The following is a 19314-nucleotide window of genomic DNA, read 5'->3' as shown; positions in this document are numbered from 1 at the left end:
CCTTTTGAAAAAAGAAAGAAAAAAAAAACATTTCTTTCTCTTTTTTTTTTGGATTTTTCAAAAATAGCAGACCTACAAGCTCATAGCGCGCCACTCGGTGGCGCGCTATGAGCTTGTAGATCTGCTATTTTTCAATAGCTAAAGCATAACATAATGCTAACACCAAAAGGGGTTCCCGCCCAAAATGGATTAAGGCAACCGGCCGGTTCCACGCGCTGCACAAGGTGCCCTTTTTTAACTTGAGCACCTGCCCCTCTAAATGTCTGTGCACGCCACTGGAGACAGTCATTGGATTATTATTCATTTTTCATGTCATACATACAGAAGTGAACCTTTCAAGCCTGTTTTCTCAACTCGCTGTTTCTCTGCAAGACATTACTCTATAAGCCATATCTCCAAAACTGGTGGGTCAAACTGGACAACCAATATGTCAATTTGAAGCTATGATTCCATCTGATGAACCCTCATGTTTCTATGTTAGTTTTTCTCAAACATTTTCATGTCAAGGACCCCCAAGATTACATGTAATTTGGCTGTCGACCCCCATCTGAAAATATGTTGTTCCAGGGACCCCCCAGAAGCAAAGAAATTAGTTAAAAACGTTCACTGTGAAAGAATATATATTCAAAGATTTGTGCCACATTTTCAGGATTTAAAAAAAAAAAGGCAGATCTACAAGCTCATAGCGCGGCACTCGTAGATCTGCTCTTTGTCAACAGCTAAAGCATAACATAATGCTTGAAACACCAAAAGAGGTTCCCGCCCCAAAATGGGGCAGTAATAAAGTTAACAAGATGATTTTATTTTTGGGCGAAATGGAACCAGTTCTAGAAGCACATTATGGTGTTAAAGACAGACGGAGTTCAGCTGAGGTCACTGACGCACAGCCATGGGGGTCAAAGGTCACAGACACCCAGCCGGGGTCAGAGTCCAGCTCCGCACGCACGCACGCACACACACACGCACACGCGTGCGCGCGCACACACACACACACACACACACACACACACACACACACACACACACACACACACACACACACACACACACACACACACACACACACACACACACACACACACACACACACACTCTGTGCTCTCTGACTGTCTTTGGATGACACACACTTTCTTTCTTCTGTCATGAATTGGGGGAAAAAAATGCTAATTATTGTTAAACCCTATGTTTCTGTATCAGTGGTTCTCACAGGGTTAAACCCTATGTTTCTATATCAGTGGTTCTCACAGGGTTAAACCCTATGTTTCTGTATCAGTGGTTCTCACAGGGTTAAACCCTATGTTTCTGTATCAGTGGTTCTCACAGGGTTAAACCCTATGTTTCTGTATCAGTGGTTCTCACAGGGTTAAACCCTATGTTTCTATATCAGTGGTTCTCACAGGGTTAAACCCTATGTTTCTGTATCAGTGGTTATCACAGGGTTAAACCCTATGTTTCTGTATCGGTGGTACTCACAGGGTTAAACCCTATGTTTCTGTATCAGTGGTTCTCACAGGGTTAAACCCTATGTTTCTGTATCAGTGGTTCTCACAGGGTTAAACCCTATGTTTCTATATCAGTGGTTCTCACAGGGTTAAACCCTATGTTTCTGTATCAGTGGTTCTCACAGGGTTAAACCCTATGTTTCTATATCAGTGGTTCTCACAGGGTTAAACCCTATGTTTCTGTATCAGTGGTTCTCACAGGGTTAAACCCTATGTTTCTATATCAGTGGTTCTCACAGGGTTAAACCCTATGTTTCTATATCAGTGGTTCTCACAGGGTTAAACCCTATGTTTCTGTATCAGTGGTTCTCACAGGGTTAAACCCTATGTTTCTATATCATTGGTTTTCACAGGGTTAAACCCTATGTTTCTGTATCAGTGGTTCTCACAGGGTTAAACCCTATGTTTCTATATCAGTGGTTCTCACAGGGTTAAACCCTATGTTTCTATATCAGTGGTTCTCACAGGGTTAAACCCTATGTTTCTGTATCAGTGGTTCTCACAGGGTTAAACCCTATGTTTCTATATCATTGGTTTTCACAGGGTTAAACCCTATGTTTCTGTATCAGTGGTTCTCACAGGGTTAAACCCTATGTTTCTGTATCAGTGGTTCTCAAACAGTTTCATGTCAAGGACCCCAAACATTAGTAAAGATTTTAGTTAAAAATCCCAGAGCATATATTCAACCCATATATTCAACCCCCCTATATATTCAAAGAATACATATTCAAAGATTTGCACACTTTTCTTGATTTTTCAAAAACAGCGGATCTACAAGTTCGTAGCACGGCACCACAAGTTTGTAGATCTGCATTTTTTCCCTCCTTTTTCTGTAGATCTGCTTTTTTGTCTCGCCATGTATGTGATGTATCACCATGTGTTGTTCTTGCTTACTGTAAATCACTCTGGTGTGTGTGTGTGTGTGTGTGTGTGTGTGTGTGTGTGTGTGTGACTGTGTGTGTGTGTGTGTGTGTGTGTGTGTGTGTGTGTGTGTGTGTGTGTGTGTGTGTGTGTGTGTGTGTGTGTGTGTGTGCGTGTAGCCATCCAGGACGATGAGCGTCTCTCTGCAGAGGAGATGGACGAGAGACGACATCAGAACATCGCCTACGAATACCTCTGTCACCTGGAGGAAGCTAAACGGTAACCATGACAACCATCATTGTTGTTATTACCACCAGCCTCATCCCAGTGGGACAACACTGCTTCATGTCAAGGACCCCCAAATTGACGCTAATTAGCCCCGCGGACCCCCGTTTGAAAAGACATGCCAGGGACCCCCATAAGAGAAGATGTTTACGGCTCTATGGCAGTGATTCTCAACCTGTTTAACCCATTTAGGCCTGACGTCGACATTTAAAAAATGTCTTCAAAATCCTTACATTTTTCTGAAATACCTCATGTTTCTATATCAGTGATGCTCAATATTTCATGTCAAGGACCCCAAAAACTATATGTAATATGCCTCCGTCCCCCCATCTGAAAACATGTTGTTCCAGGGACCCCCCAGAAGCACAGAATTTAGTTAAAATGTTCATTCTGTAACAATTCAAAGATTTGAGGCACATTTTCACGATATTTCAAAAATAGCAGACCTACAAGCTAAATTATAACATAATGTTTTTCAAGGACCCCCAGTTTGGGGGGAGGGGGGGTACATTGCATATAAGAGGAACCAGTAGTACTAGTTGGACTCCTAAGATACCTTTAGTGTCCTAGTAAACGCCTTGCCTAATTATCAAGCTTTCATCATCAGCTGATCTACAACTATCTGACCTTCAAATTCAACCTCAAGAGGCTAAAAACAAATTAAATCTCCATTTACATGAATATGAAAACTGACGTGTTGATTAACGAGCGTTGTCCCTGTCGAATAAATAAATACATAAATAATAATACAAGCTCACGACACGTTGCAACGCAACACGTTGTGAGCTTGTAGATCGTAGTTGATTGTAGATTGAGATTATTTTTTGTTATTACATGGCTTGGTTGAATGCTTGATTCTGATTGGTCAATCGCTTAATTCAGCGGTGAATTATGTGTCGATAATGACCGCTCCGCTGTATAACAGACCGCTGCCTAATCAAACCCTCTGAGCACCAGCTGCGCCCCGCTTCATTGTTGGAGAGAGTATGTTTTGCACTCCGTCCGTCCGTCCGTGTGTCCGTGTGTGTGTGTGTGTGTGTGTCCGTGTGTGTGTCCGTCCGTCCTTCCGTCTGTGAACAGCTAATCTCCGGCATTGTTAACCCGGTCGATGCCAAATTTTGCACACACACTCCCTAGATGCCAACGATGAACCTCTGCCCCATAATTTCCAGAACGGCCTGTTATAGCGCCACCAGGAGGCCGCTTTGTGCAAAACAAGTTTTTGGACAGTACACCTACAGATTTTGTCCAAACATCACGCAAATTGGTACACAGTCTCTCTAGAGCCATTCAACGAAACGGGTCTTTCAGATTTCTCAGACTCCATCCTGATTGGCTAAAATTGGCTTCCAAAGTTCGCAGGAGTGCTCAGTTTCAAACAAAATGCTGCAAATCATGAACACATTGTGTGATTTCTGTGAAATTGTGCACGCACATTCCCACTAGGCAGAGGAAGAAATGCCACATGAACATTTTCAACTCAGCCTCATGGTGGCGCTATAACTGGCCGAAAAGTGTTTTTACCTCTAACTGCACGGATCTGTGGATAACTTTGTATGCCAACTCCCTAGAGGCCAAGGAAAAACCTTTGCCTGGAATTTTTCACATCTGCTCTTTATAGCGCCACCAGGAGGCCGACATATGTAAAACACATTTTCTAATATTACTTTATCCAAATTTCATGCAAATCGGTACACATGCTCTCCATAGTCATGTGATCAAGACGGGTTTGTTTGATTTCTCATAATCCAGCCTACGATTGGCTTCTAAACTTTTCAGGAGTAGCCCGCTTTGTACCCGTTTTGTACAAATCGCCACAACTACTCAACGCAGCGTCCGATTGTGGTGAAACTGTGCATGCATATTCCCACTAGGCTTTGGAAGAAATGCCACTTGACAGTTTTCAAATCAGCCTCATGGTGGCGCTACAACAGGCCAAGCCGCGTCTCACACACACACACACACACACACACACACACACACAGACACACACACACACACACACACACACGTTTATATTGCTCCTAGACATTTTGCCACACATCACACACACACTCCTATCCTCCTGGTGGAGACCTGTGCCCAGAAGGGCACTTTTTCTAGTTTACCGCTGTTTCCAACATGACAGCCATGTAAACACACACACACTACACTAGTGACACACAATGTCATTTACAGCTAAACATTGCTCTTAAAAATGTTTTTGAAAACATTTGAGCGAGAAATAGACGAAGCAGGACCCGAAAATGGATTCTATTTGATCAACTCACTTCCTTGTTTTCCGACAGTGCTGCAGCCCTGCAGCTGGGCAGACGCAGCCAGCGCGAACTTATGGAATACTTTTTTTGTTGTGTTTTGGGTCAATGTATTAATTTATGTTAGTTAGCCATGTAATAAGCAGGATAATATCTGGCTAGGTGGTCACCTAGCCAGTGACCACCTAGCCAGATCACCTAATTCACCTTCAGGGTGAATTATCTCCCGACAACGACCAACTAGCCAGATATTACCCGTTACTTAATGGATTTGTTAATGGATTTGTTAATGGACTTGTTAATGGATTTGTCAGCCATTACGACACCACCATCACGGCAACGTCAAAATACATTTTGCCGACAAAATCAACTGTAGATTGATTGATTGATTGATTGAAGAATTTATTAACAGTTTGCAGAATTACAGTACATTTCAAGCACAAACTCAATACAAAGGCTGTTAACTGTGAGTGGACGACCCAATTAAGCATTACACTTGTTTCCAACAGGGTCCACCATGTTCAAATCATCAAAACATTTAGAGACGTACAAATAGACACTTCTATAGACAGAACAGGAATTCATCAAAAAGGAGGTAAAAAGGGAAAAGAAATATATACAGTGAGGGGAAAAAAGGGGGGGGCGGGGGGGGGATTCAGATTTTACGGGGGCCAGTTTCGAATTGCAGCCATCCGTAGGTGCCCTTTGAGAGCGGTTTTGAAGGAGTCAAGGGATTCGCATGTCTTAATGACAGTTGGTAGGGCGTTCCACATTTTGGTGGCATAGGAGCGAAAAGAATTTAGTCCCTTGTTTGTGCCGAATCTGGGTTGTACATGGTTCGTTGCACTCCCTCTGGTGTTGTGGGTGTGGACTTCGTTAACATTAAGGAAGTATCTAGACAGGTACATGGGTATCTTGGTGGTGTATCGAATCTTGTGGACCAGACCCATTGCAAGTTGCTGTACTCTGTCGTCGACCCTAAGCCATTCCAGCCTGTCGAAGTGGGCAGGGGTGAGGTGGGTTCGGGGGGCTAGATCAAGTAGGAGCCTGACCAGTTTGTTTTGGGAAGTCTGGAGCCTGGTTTTAAGGGCCTTTGAGGTGCTGTGGTACCAGGAGGTGCATGCATAGTCAAAGAAACCCTGTACAAGGGCTCCTGTTAAGGTCTTCAAGGTGTTTTTGTTGACCAGTGAGGAGATCCTGTAGAGGAATCTTGTTCTATGGTTGACTTTTTTGATTACGTTGGTGGCCATTTTATCACCGGAAAGATTAGCCTCCAGGATGGAACCTAGGTAGGTAATTTCATCTTTACGTGTGATAACATTGTCACCCACTCTAACCAAGAAGCCATTTGCCTTGCTGAGATTACTAATAGAGCCAAAGAGAATGGATTCAGTTTTTCCCAGGTGTAAAGATAGTTTGTTATCAGCGAGCCAGGTGCAGATTCTACCGAGTTCAGAGCTGAGGGCATTTTCAACCTGCAGTTTGTCCCTGTCCGAGACCAGCAGTGCTGAGTCATCTGCGAACAGGAACAAGTTGCAGTCACAGGCTGAAGTCATGTCGTTTACATATATTAGGAACAGTAGAGGCCCTAGTATGCTTCCTTGTGGAACGCCACAGCTCACTGGGAGGGGGGGGGGACAGTGTTCCGTTCACTTCCACCATCTGTTCTCTCCCCTCCAGGTAGGATTGCATCCAGCTCACTGATGTGCTATCGAAACCAATTGCTTTTAGCTTGTTACCCAGTATGGAGTGGTTCACGGTGTCAAAAGCCTTTTGGAGGTCCAGCATGACCATGCCGCAGTATTTGCCAGCGTCCACCTCTTGTTTGATGTGGTCGCTCAAATAGAGAAGGCATGTGTCAGTGGAGTGGGATGTTCTGAAGCCAGATTGGAACTCGTACAATAATTTATTAGTGGCAAGATACTTTTCAACCTGTTCATAGACTATTTTTTCCATCACTTTCGAGATGGAACTAAGAATAGAAATAGGGCGGTAGTTGCCGGGGTCTAATTTACTCCCTTTCTTGTGCAAGGGGGTTACTTTGGCCAGTTTGAAATCTTGGGGGACCTGTCCCTGTTTGATGGAGAGGTTTACTATGTGGGTGATGATTGGAGCTATAGAGATGGCTGAGTCTCTGAGAAATTTGGAGGGAATGTTGTCATGGCCTGTGGCCTTGTGGGGTTGGAGGGCACTCAGTTTCTTAATTATCTCATCAGTTGTTACCATAACTAGTTTAAAATCGTCTTTACAAACACCTAGGTTTTTGTAGAAGGTTGTAATGTGCTCTACACCAAAGAGCCCAGAGTGGGAGGGCAGTTTGTTAACCAGAGTTGTTGCTATGTTTGTAAAGAAGATATTCAAGTAGTTGGCCACATCAAGGTTGTCAGTGATGAGAGTGTTGTCAGATTTGATGTTTATGTTCGAAAATCTGGTTTTTAGTTTCTGACCATAGCTTAGTTGATTGTTTAGTAGCTTCCAGAGCTCATGAGGATTGTTTTTGTTTTCCTGAGCTTTATCATTAATGAAGTTACTTTTAGCTGATTTGGTCATGGCAGTTACACTGTTTCGTAGTTTGATTCGTTGTGTATTTAGGTTGTTCAAACGAGCTTGGCGAACACTGTCGAAGCGCTTGGCTAGCTTTGACTTGCATTTTAGAACTTCAGAGCATTTTTTGTCTCTGGCTTTCATTGCAGCCAGTATGTCCGAATTCATCCATGGTTCCGAGCGGGTTTTGCCCCTGGTGGTTCTCAAAGGAGCCATGTTGTTCAGTACTGATGTAAATTTGGTTTTGAAGCCAAGCCAAGCTTCTTCGACAAGTGTGCTTTTAAGCTCATCGGACCAATCCAGACTCTCCAATACTTGGTTAAAGACCTCACTAGAGTAGGTTTTGAGGTCCCTTGATATGACTTTCACTCAAATCACTCAAATCCTATGATATTCAGTCGACAAAAACTAGAATTAAAGCAAAACATTTCAGGTGGCTAAAATAAAATAATCTCAATTTTCTGTCAAAGTCAAACCCTAATTCCTACATAAACCTCCACTTCCTGTGAGAGAACACACTACTTCCTGTGAGAGAAAACAACCGTTCTTTAGTATGACTTGTATATGGAACCACTTCCTGTCAAACAGGAAGTGTGATGTTGCAGATGGTGTGCGTGCGTGCGTGCGTGCGTGCGTGCGTGCGTGCGTGCGTGCCTGTTCCAGGATGGAATGACTGAGGAGGCATCAGTGTTCCTATATTCTGTGTGTGTGTGTGTGTGTGTGTGTGTGTGGTCATGTGATCTGAGGTCACATGACCTCCTGGGCTGTTACTGTTTGACTGAACCATCTGATGACTCAGCCTGGGGGCGGGGCTCGCTCCCCCCATGGAGAGAGAGGTTGACATATAGCTCTCTCTCTCTCTGGTAGAGCTAGGTTGACATATAGCTCTCTCTCTCTCTCTGGTAGAGCCAGGTTGACATATAGCTCTCTCTCTCTCTGGTAGAGCTAGGTTGACATATAGCTCTCTCTCTCTCTCTGGTAGAGCTAGGTTGACATATAGCTCTCTCTCTCTGGTAGAGCCAGGTTGACATACAGAGGGATTATAATTAGGTAGAACAGCTAATAGAACAGAGATTACAGTCTGGTGTTCTGATCTCATGATCCTCTGTGTGAACGAGGCTGCAGGAGTCAAGGTCTCTCTCTCTCTCTCTCTTTCTCTCTATCTCTATCTCTATCTCTATCTCTATCTCTATCTCTATCTCTATCTCTATCTCTCTCTCTCTCTCTCTCTCTCTCTCTCTCTCTCTCTCTCTCTCTCTCTCTCTCTCTCTCTCTCTCTCTCTCTCGGCCTGATTCCAAACTGTGTACACACACACACACACACACACACACACACACACACACACACACACACACACTGTCTGACTCAGACTTTGTACCTGTGCCACTAAGTAAACATTGTGTAGTTTGCATACTGCAAGTTGTAGAGTGTGTGTGTGTGTGTGTGTGTGTGTGTGTGTGTGTGTGTGTGTGTGTGTGTGTGCGCGCGAGTGAGCGTGTGTGTGCGTGGCACTCAGTGCTGTTAAGTCTCCAGATGGGACAATGACAGGAAGGTTTGCTGGTGTTTTGAGGGCTTCTGTGTGTGTTGTAAACAGGTAGAGACGTGTGTGTGTGTGTGTGTGTGTGTGTGTGTGTGTGTGTGTGTGTGTGTGTGTGTGTGTGTGTGTGTGTGTGTGTGTGTGTGTGTGTGTGTGTGTGTGTGTGTGTGTGTGTGTGTGTGTGTGTGTGTGTGTGTGTGTGTGTGTGTGTGTGTGTGTGTGTGTGTGTGTGTGTGTGTGTGTGTGTGTGTGTGTGTGTGTGTGACACGTCTGGCTCCAAAACTATGGAATGAACTTCCCATTGCAGTCAGAACTACAGACTCACTCCCAATCTAAACTATGGAATGAACTTCCCATTGCAGTCAGAACTACAGACTCACTCCCAATCTAAACTATGGAATGAACTTCCCATTGCAGTCAGAACTACAGACTCACTCCCAATCTAAACTATGGAATGAACTTCCCTTTGCAGTCAGAACTGCAGACTCACCTCTTCTGTGTGTGTGTGCGTGTGCGTGTGTGTGTGTGTGTGTGCGCGCGCATCCTCACATTGTTTTAAGCTTCTTCTTCGTCGTGTCTGGCCATCCTCTATATCACGTCTTTCCAGTGGTTGGTGCAGGCGAGTGCAGCGGCATTTGGCTCGGCCAGGTCATCTCCAGTGCATTGTGGAGCATTTGGCTCGGCCAGGTCATCTCCAGTGCATTGTGGAGCATTTGGCTCGGCCAGGTCATCTCCAGTGCATTGTGGAGCATTTGGCTCGGCCAGGTCATCTCCAGTGCTTTGTGGAGCATTTGGCTCGGCCAGGTCATCTCCAGTGCATTGTGGAGCAATGCACTGGATAACAATGGACAACAATGGACCACATCCCATGATGTGGTCCATTGTTTGTGGCTCGCCACACACACATGCACCAGAAAAAGTCAGTTTCCACTTCCTCATGGATGCCTTGCAGCGTCCCTCGCCGATCCGCAGACGGTTCAGGGTTTTCTTGATCATGGCCAGTCGCAAGACATTCATCTGGGGTGATGCCTCTCTCTGTCCACTGGGTTGTCTGGCTACACATGCTGCTCCACTGGCTGTGCCACGCGGTCCTGGTGACAGATGGTGTGGTCTCCAGTTCTGCAGTGGTATCCAGGAAGCTGCTTCTGGACCTGAGCCGTTTTTGGGGGGCAAAGTGTTCGTGCAGTGAGTGCCGGTTGTCATGGGCCTGCTTTGTGCGCTCACTTTGGCGGTGACTGCTCTGCAGATGTCAGGGGGGGCGATGCCAGAGAGGGCATAGAGGCAGGGTGTGGGGGTTGTTTTGATGATCCTGCAGGTCTCGTTGAGGATAGGGTCTAGTTTGCGTGCGTGACTTGATTTATACCATGCAGGGCAGGCATATTCGGCAGTAGAAAAGCACAGGGTTAGTGCCGTTGTGCGCAGCGTGCTTGGGTGAGCTCCCCACTTTGAGTTTGTTAGTTGGCGCAAGAGGTTGTTCCTGGTGGCTCTCGTCTTCTGGATGTGCTCTTTGTAGCTGAGGGTACGGTCTAAGGTCACTCCCAGGTAGACCGGGTGCTGGTGGTTCTCAAGCCTTATTCCGTCCCAGATCACATTGAGCTCCCGTTTGGCCTCCTTGTTTTTAAGGTGGAAGCTGCAGATTTGTGTCTTCCCGGGGTTTGGACGCAGGTGGTTTTCCAGATAGTATGTGGACATATCTGTCAGTCCTTGTTCCAGGGTTGACTCCACTTCTGGGAAGGTATCCTGCTGCGTTGTCATGGCTAGGTCATCTGCGTAGATGAACTTGCTGGTAGGGGCTGGTCGTTGGTGTAGACGTTGAAGAGGAGAGGTGCCAGGACGCTGCCCTGCGGCAGCCCGTTGTTCTGGTGGAACCATCTGCTTTTTTTCCCCGAACAGCTTGTAGGTGGTGCAAAGCAGGGAGATGGGCCGGTAGCTTTTGGGGAGGTTGGGGTCTTTTTCCGGGTTTTAGAAGAGCAATGATGATGGCTTTCCTCCAGATCGTTGGTATGTGCTGGGTTTTTGGGAGATGTTGTGCAGGTCCAATAGCCATTGTTTGGCGACTGGGCCTAGGTGGGTTATCATCTCAGACAGTATGTCATCAGGACCTGCAGCTTTGCCTAGCTTCATGGTGTTTATTCCTGCTTCAAACTCCTCAAGGGTGAAGGGCTTGGTTAGGATGGACATGTTCTGGTGATGGTGAGATGGTGTTGTCCTTTGGCCCTGCGCTTTTCTGCTCGTCTCCTGTTGGCCACCAGTTGGCTCCCAACCTGGTTTGGTGTTACATCGGATACAGCGGGTGGTGTGATCTTATCACCGTTTATTTTCCGGATGGTGGACCACGCTTTTTTGAGTCATGTTGATGTTCCCCACAAGATCCTTCCAGGCTTTCCGCCTCTCCTTGAGTCCATGAGTGCATCACTGAGATCGCTGGTGGTGTCTGAGAACGGGTCCTTTTGGAACTCTGTTTCATAGCTCTCCAGCAATTGTGATGACTCCTCTGTGAGGCCTGCAATGTATTATTTTCGGCATCCGCGTGGGATGTGTGCGCAAGCAGTCTTCTTTACAGCCTGGACAAACATGGTGTAGTTGTCAGGTGTGGGTTCAGTGTCTGTTAGAGTCTTTTCCATTCCTTCGCTGTACTCATCATGAGGTTGCAGCGGCGTCGAAAGGGTACTTGGGACTTTGTTATGGCAGGTTTGATCGTGACTGAGATTAGTCGATGCTGTGACTTGGGGAGAGGTTTCAGCACCGTTTTCTCAGACGGATGTGCTAGTCTCTGGCTGACGAAACACAGGTCAGGGTTGTAGCCTCTTCTCCAGCGGCAGCTGTTGAAGGACTTGGGGAGTTTAGAGTTGTGAACAAGCTCCAACTGCATGCCTGTGTTTTCCATCCAGCTTTCAACCAGTTCGCCGTCGCTGTTGGTTGTGTCGTATCCCCACATTGTGTGGTGGGAATTAAAGTCTCCAATCACTACGGCATGCTTCTTCCTGCATTTAGGTGGTAGTTCAGTCCATTCAAAGGGGCTGGCAGGTGGTTTATACAGTGAGGTAATGGAGATCTCTGGCAGGCATACAGTAGCAGTCTCTATGTTGGTGTCTGTGTTGTTAGTGTGGAAGTCCCTGACGTCCAGCAGGGGCTTCACAAAAATGGCTGATCCGTACTTGGGATGACGGATCTCAGCTACCAGTTTCATCCCTGGTAGTGTTGGCCGGTTGCTCGTCTGACGCAGGTGAGTCTCCTGCATACAGACGATGTCACTTCCATTGCAACTAGCCGCTAGCACATCAGCCTTCGTTCTAGTGTATCCCTCGACATTGATTGAGGTCACTACTGGTAGCGCTGGCATAGTGGTTAGGAAAAAACGTGACTGTCGTTGACGGTCAGTGGTTGCAGAATTGGCTACTTCAAGTCAGTAACTGTGGTACAGTTTCTATCTTTAGCATTGCCCGGGGTGCGTCACGTGGAGGCTTCTGCTTGCATCCCTATTGTTTTAAGCACAGTTTTTCCCCTCTGCAGCACTGTCATTTTTTCCCATTGAAATTATCCACCAGGGGGAGCCGAAGCTGGCATTTCCGTTCATGAAAATATATCTTTACGTTGTATTACTTTTCTGCTAATCAACAAGCTATATGCTCACATGATTTATATTCATATTAGGATACATTTGCGTGACTGTAAAGATTATCGGAGCTTCCGTTGCTCCAGACTGTACGACGGAAGCATTTATATTTGACTCATGATCAGAGCTTCCGTTGCTCCAGACTGTACGACGGAAGCATTTATATTTGACTCATGATCAGAGCTTCCGTTGCTCCAGACTGTATGACGGAAGCATTTATATTTGACTCATGATCAGAGCTTCCGTTGCTCCAGACTGTACGACGGAAGCATTTATATTTTACTCATGATCAGAGCTTCCGTTGCTCCAGACTGTACGACGGAAGCATTTATATTTTACTCATGATCAGAGCTTCCGTTGCTCCAGACTGTACGACGGAAGCATTTATATTTTACTCATGATCAGAGCTTCCGTTGCTCCAGACTGTACGACGGAAGCATTTATATTTTACTCATGATCAGAGCTTCCGTTGCTCCAGACTGTATGATGGAAGCACTTTGCAACACAGGACTACATTACCCATAACACCCTGCTTGGGGATCAGCGACCTGTAGTCCGACTAATGATGATGTCAGTTAATTATATAAAACACACTGTCGGCGATATCAGTTTGTTATTGTTGTCAGAATGCTGAGTCATGTTTTCACTCCTATGAGCTTTAATTAGGAACAACAAGGGGGGGGGGGGGGGGTGCATGAATGAACGTGCACTGAACGACTGGATGAGCATGTTATTATTAAGGGTGTGTGTGTGTGTGTGTGTGTGTGTGTGTGTGTGCGCGACAAAGTCAACGGGTGTAATGAAATAGTGCTTTGTCGTGCTGACACCTTCACGTGTGTGTGTGTGTGTGTGTGTGTGTGTGTGTGTGTGTGTGTGTGTGTGTGTGTGTGTGTGTGTGTGTGTGTGTGTGTGTGTGTGTGTGTGTGTGTGTGTGTGTGTGTGTGTGTGTGTGTGTGTGTGTGTGTGTGTGTGTGTGTGTGTGTGTGTGTGTGTGTGTTCATACATTCAGCTCTGACGTTTATTTCAGACATGCTCTAGTAATAGTTGGGTCGTTTACGGCAGCTCTGTGACCGTGGAGAGCAAAGGTCATCATCACTATGCTATATATATATATATATATATATATAGCATAGTGACGACCCCTGATGACCTCTTAGTTGGAGGCGTGGCTACATGCACAGTGTGTCGGAGGCGGGGCTACAGGCGCAGTGTGTTGGAGGCGGGGCTACAGGCTCGAGTGTGCTGACATCATCACATTTGAGCAAGTTGCTATGGCAGAATCTAGCCCAATGAGTGTTTTTGTGCAAAACTAATGATTGGAATGGCTTCAGCATCATGAAAACCCCCTAGTTTGATATGTCACATGCTACTCAAAGCATAAGGACATTTAACAAATATTGCCTTATAATAGGATGTCAATGGTGACCATACTGTACAGGCCATTTTCAACACTTTCCCCTCAGACAATTTTTTTCTCTGTTATTCAGGATATATTGAAGATGCAAAATCAGCTGAGTTTGTTTTTTTTGCAATTAGATTGAGGTTGACCCTGTATTCTCCATAGATTTCCTGTACTAATATGGAGCTGTAGGTGAAAGCCTTCGTTACACGCCACCCCCATGTAACCAAGGCTTTCATATTATCGGATCTGGGAGAGTTGTTCATTGGATATAGTCTCCATATATGGGGATATTCCACTAGGACGTCGGGCTATATGACATGTGACATGTCTAGTATGACAATCCCTATATTTGGTCCGAGTTGACCTAGTGCTGATATCAGATCGATGTGGTTGAACCCATATATGGATCGATCTGATGGGCTCAGTCATCGTGACGAATCATAGTCGGAGAATAGCCAGAAAACCCACAGACCACAGAAAATCTACTGGATGTTAAAAGTTCAGTTTTTTTTGGTGAGCTCAGAAAACAAAACAAAACAAAAACAAAAATATATAAGAACAATTACAATAACCTTTTCTTAATGTCACGATCCCTTTATCAGTTCTACTACATAACTATTTAATCATTTAAAGTAGCTATAACTATAAGTTTAGTTTAGTTTATTCGTTTTGTTTTTCCATACAAAAACATTCTTAGTTCATCACGGCTTCAGTCTAAGTATAGACTGAAGCCTAAGCTTATTACGGCTACCCTTGTGTCATTTAACTTAAAAAATAAAATATATATGTACTGTATACCCCTTTTACATGTGTCTCATTTCTACTGAACAATGTAATATTCAAGTAAAATAATAAAATAAAAGTGCTTACATGCTTTTCCCCCCCATTTTCTTAATTAAAAACAAACAAACAAACAAACACAAAACCAATATGCTAATAATAGTCACAGTGGTAACATTTTCACAAAAAAACAGAAAAACAAAAGGCACTTCATAGCACTATGGCCAAAGACCCAGTAACACTTGATTTGAACCTTTACTCTGTGTAGCCATTTATTACTTTGTTTTTATAATACCTTCTTAAGTTTATCCTTTAGCGCCACATTCTCTCAGTTCGTCCTCACATCTATTCCACAGCTTCACACCCTTTATCGTCATATATCTACTTCTCTCATTGATCCTTTCCTTGTTTTGTTTAAACATACATTTTCCTCTGAGTGAATACCAGCTCTCTCTCATTGAGAACAACCTCTGAGTGAATACCAGCTCTCTCTCATTGAGAACAACTCCTCTGAGTGAATACCAGCTCTCTCTCATTGAGATCAACCTCTGAGTGAATACCAGCTCTCTCTCGTTGAGAACAACTCCTCTGAGTGAATACCAGCTCTCTCTCATTGAGAACAACCTCTGAGTGAATACCAGCTCTCTCTCATTGAGAACAACCTCTGAGTGAATACCAGCTCTCTCATTGAGAACAACCTCTGAGTGAATACCAGCTCTCTCTCGTTGAGAACAACTCCTCTGAGTGAATACCAGCTCTCTCTCATTGAGAACAACCTCTGAGTGAATACCAGCTCTCTCTCATTGAGAACAAGTCCTCTGAGTGAATACCAGCTCTCTCTCATTGAGAACAACCTCTGAGTGAATACCAGCTCTCTCTCATTGAGAACAACTCATCTGAGTGAATACCAGCTCTCTCTCATTGAGAACAACCTCTGAGTGAATACCAGCTCTCTCATTGAGAACAACCTCTGAGTGAATACCAGCTCTCTCCCCTTGAGAACAACCTCTGAGTGAATACCAGCTCTCTCATTGAGAACAACCTCTGAGTGAATACCAGCTCTCTCATTGAGAACAACTCCTCTGAGTGAATACCAGCTCTCTCTCATTGAGAACAACCTCTGAGTGAATACCAGCTCTCTCTCATTGAGAACAAGTCCTCTGAGTGAATACCAGCTCTCTCTCGTTGAGAACAACTCCTCTGAGTGAATACCAGCTCTCTCTCATTGAGAACAACCTCTGAGTGAATACCAGCTCTCTCTCATTGAGAACAAGTCCTCTGAGTGAATACCAGCTCTCTCATTGAGAACAACCTCTGAGTGAATACCAGCTCTCTCTCGTTGAGAACAACTCCTCTGAGTGAATACCAGCTCTCTCTCGTTGAGAACAACTCCTCTGAGTGAATACCAGCTCTCTCTCATTGAGAACAACCTCTGAGTGAATACCAGCTCTCTCTCATTGAGAACAAGTCCTCTGAGTGAATACCAGCTCTCATTGAGAACAACCTCTGAGTGAATACCAGCTCTCTCTCGTTGAGAACAACTCATCTGAGTGAATACCAGCTCTCTCTCATTGAGAACAACTCATCTGAGTGAATACCAGCTCTCTCTCATTGAGAACAACCTCTGAGTGAATACCAGCTCTCTCTCGTTGAGAACAACTCCTCTGAGTGAATACCAGCTCTCTCTCATTGAGAACAACTCCTCTGAGTGAATACCAGCTCTCTCATTGAGAACAACTCCTCTGAGTGAATACCAGCTCTCTCTCATTGAGAACAACTCATCTGAGTGAATACCAGCTCTCTCTCATTGAGAACAACCTCTCAGTGAATACCAGCTCTCTCTCATTGAGAACAACCTCTGAGTGAATACCAGCTCAATCTCATTGAGAACAACCTCTGAGTGAATACCAGCTGTCTCATTGAGAACAACCTCTGAGTGAATACCAGCTCTCTCCCCTTGAGAACAACCTCTGAGTGAATACCAGCTCTCTCATTGAGAACAACCTCTGAGTGAATACCAGCTCTCTCATTGAGAACAACTCCTCTGAGTGAATACCAGCTCTCTCTCATTGAGAACAACCTCTTATACCAGCTCTCTCGTTGAGAACAACCTCTGAGTGAATACCAGCTCTCTCTCATTGAGAACAACTCCTCTGAGTGAATACCAGCTCTCTCTCATTGAGAACAACCTCTTATACCAGCTCTCTCGTTGAGAACAACCTCTGAGTGAATACCAGCTCTCTCTCATTGAGAACAACTCCTCTAGCTATATATTAGCTTGTAGATCTAATCCGTAGCAGCCGTCCCCAAAGCCTGTCAGCCTGTGTTGAGAGCTTGTAGATCTAATCCGGAGCAGCCGTTCCCAAACCTTTCAGCCTGCGTTGAGAGCTTGTAGATCTAATCCGTAGTGTGTGTGTGTGTGTGTGTGTGTGTGTGTGTGTGTGTGTGTGTGTGTGTGTGTGTGTGTGTGTCTCAGGTGGATGGAGGCGTGTCTTGAAGAGGAGCTCCCGCCCACCACAGAGCTGGAGGAGGGGCTTAGGAACGGCGTCTATCTCGGAAAACTGGCCACGTTTTTCTCCCCGAAGATGGTGTCTGAGAAGAGGCTTTACGACCGCGACCAGGCCCGATACAAGGTAACAACACTACCCTGTACAGCCGCGACCAGACCCGATACAAGGTAACAATACTACCCTGTACGACCGCGACCAGGCCCGATACAAGGTAACAATACTACCCTGTACGACCGCGACCAGGCCCGATACAAGGTAACAATACTACCCTGTACGACCGCGACCAGGCCCGATACAAGGTAACAATACTACCCTGTACGACCGCGACCAGGCCCGATACAAGGTAACAATACTACCCTGTACGACCGCGACCAGGCCCGATACAAGGTAACAACACTACCCTGTAAAGCCGCGACCAGGCCCGATACAAGGTAACAATACTACCCTGTACGACCGCGACCAGGCCCGATACAAGGTAACAATACTACCCTGTACAGCCGCGACCTGGCCCGATACAAGGTAACAATACTACCCTGTACGACCGCGACCAGGCCCGATACAAGGTAACAATACTACCCTGTACGACCGCGACCAGGCCCGATACAAGGTAACAATACTACCCTTTATTCATAGACCAGGCCCGATACAAGGTGACAATACTACCCTGTACGACCGCGACCAGGCCCGATACAAGGTAACAATACTACCCTGTACGACCGCGACCAGGCCCGATACAAGGTAACAATACTACCCTTTATTCATAGACCAGAAGTTTTGCCACGGATTCACCGTTTTGCCCGTTTCCATGGAGACGGGAGGAAACAGCGTTCTCAAAGATCTCCACCGTGGGAGTAGTTTAACCTTTGTTGTGTTTTCACCTCCTGAAGACGGTCTGGTCTACAGAGACCCACAAACAGTACTGTATTTAGTTCTGCTTAGTCCCACGCTAACAGTCCCACGCAAACAGTCCCATGCTAACAGTCCCACGCTGACATACGTGGATGTACTCAAGAACGACGCAGGAGCGCAAAGCACCAACGAACTGGCCAGATGTATGGAGAACCAGGATGACTGGAAGAACTGGCCAGATGTATGGAGAACCAGGAGAACCAGAATGACTGGAAGAACTGGCCAGATGTATGGAGAACCATCTGGGATGACTGGAAGAACTGGCCAGATGTATGGAGAACCAGGATGACTGGAAGAACTGGCCAGATGTATGGAGAACCAGGATGACTGGAAGAACTGGCCAGATGTATGGAGAACCAGGATGACTGGAAGAACTGGCCAGATGTATGGAGAACCAGGATGACTGGAAGAACTGGCCAGATGTATGGAGAACCAGGATGACTGGAATAACTGGCCAGATGTATGGAGAACCAGGATGACTGGAAGAACTGGCCAGATGTATGGAGAACCAGGATGACTGGAAGAACTGGTCAGATGTATGGAGAACCAGGATGACTGGAAGAACTGGTCAGATGTATGGAGAACCATCTGGGATGACTGGAAGAACTGACCAGATGTATGGAGAACCAGGATGACTGGAATAACTGGCCAGATGTATGGAGAACCATCTGAGATGACTGGAAGAACTGGCCAGATGTATGGAGAACCAGGATGACTGGAAGAACTGGCCAGATGTATGGAGAACCAGGATGACTGGAAGAACTGGCCAGATGTATGGAGAACCAGGATGACTGAAGAACTGGCCGGATGTATGGAGAACCAGGATGACTGGAAGAACTGGCCAGATGTATGGAGAACCAGGATGACTGGAAGAACTGGCCAGATGTATGGAGAACCAGGATGACTGGAAGAACTGGCCGGATGTATGGAGAACCAGGATGACTGGAATAACTGGCCGGATGTATGGAGAACCAGGATGACTGGAAGAACTGGCCAGATGTATGGAGAACCAGGATGACTGGAAGAACTGGACAGATGTATGGAGAACCAGGATGACTGGAAGAACTGGCCAGATGTATGGAGAACCAGGATGACTGGAAGAACTGGTCAGA

The 19314-nt window shown here is 45.7% G+C and overlaps 1 protein-coding gene across 2 annotated transcripts in view; it reads left to right on the top strand.

Moving 5' to 3' along the window:
• iqgap2 (IQ motif containing GTPase activating protein 2) overlaps window positions 1–19314 on the top strand; it is a 169413-nt gene that overhangs the window by 3537 nt on the left and 146562 nt on the right. The window contains exons 2-3 of one of the 2 annotated variants that reach the window (XM_079518014.1): window positions 2543–2642; window positions 17260–17416. In XM_079518014.1, the coding sequence (XP_079374140.1) occupies window positions 2543–2642; window positions 17260–17416 (257 nt within the window). Of the gene's footprint in view, window positions 1–2542; window positions 2643–17259; window positions 17417–19314 lie in introns of those variants that run through there. The other variant, XM_079518015.1, reaches the window with a different exon arrangement.

This window comes from Electrona antarctica, assembly GCF_951216825.1.
Source record: "Electrona antarctica genome assembly, chromosome: 13".
NCBI lineage: Eukaryota > Metazoa > Chordata > Actinopteri > Myctophiformes > Myctophidae > Electrona > Electrona antarctica.
The sequence above is the reverse complement of the archived record's forward strand: the minus strand, read 5'-3'. Positions and strand labels throughout refer to the sequence as shown.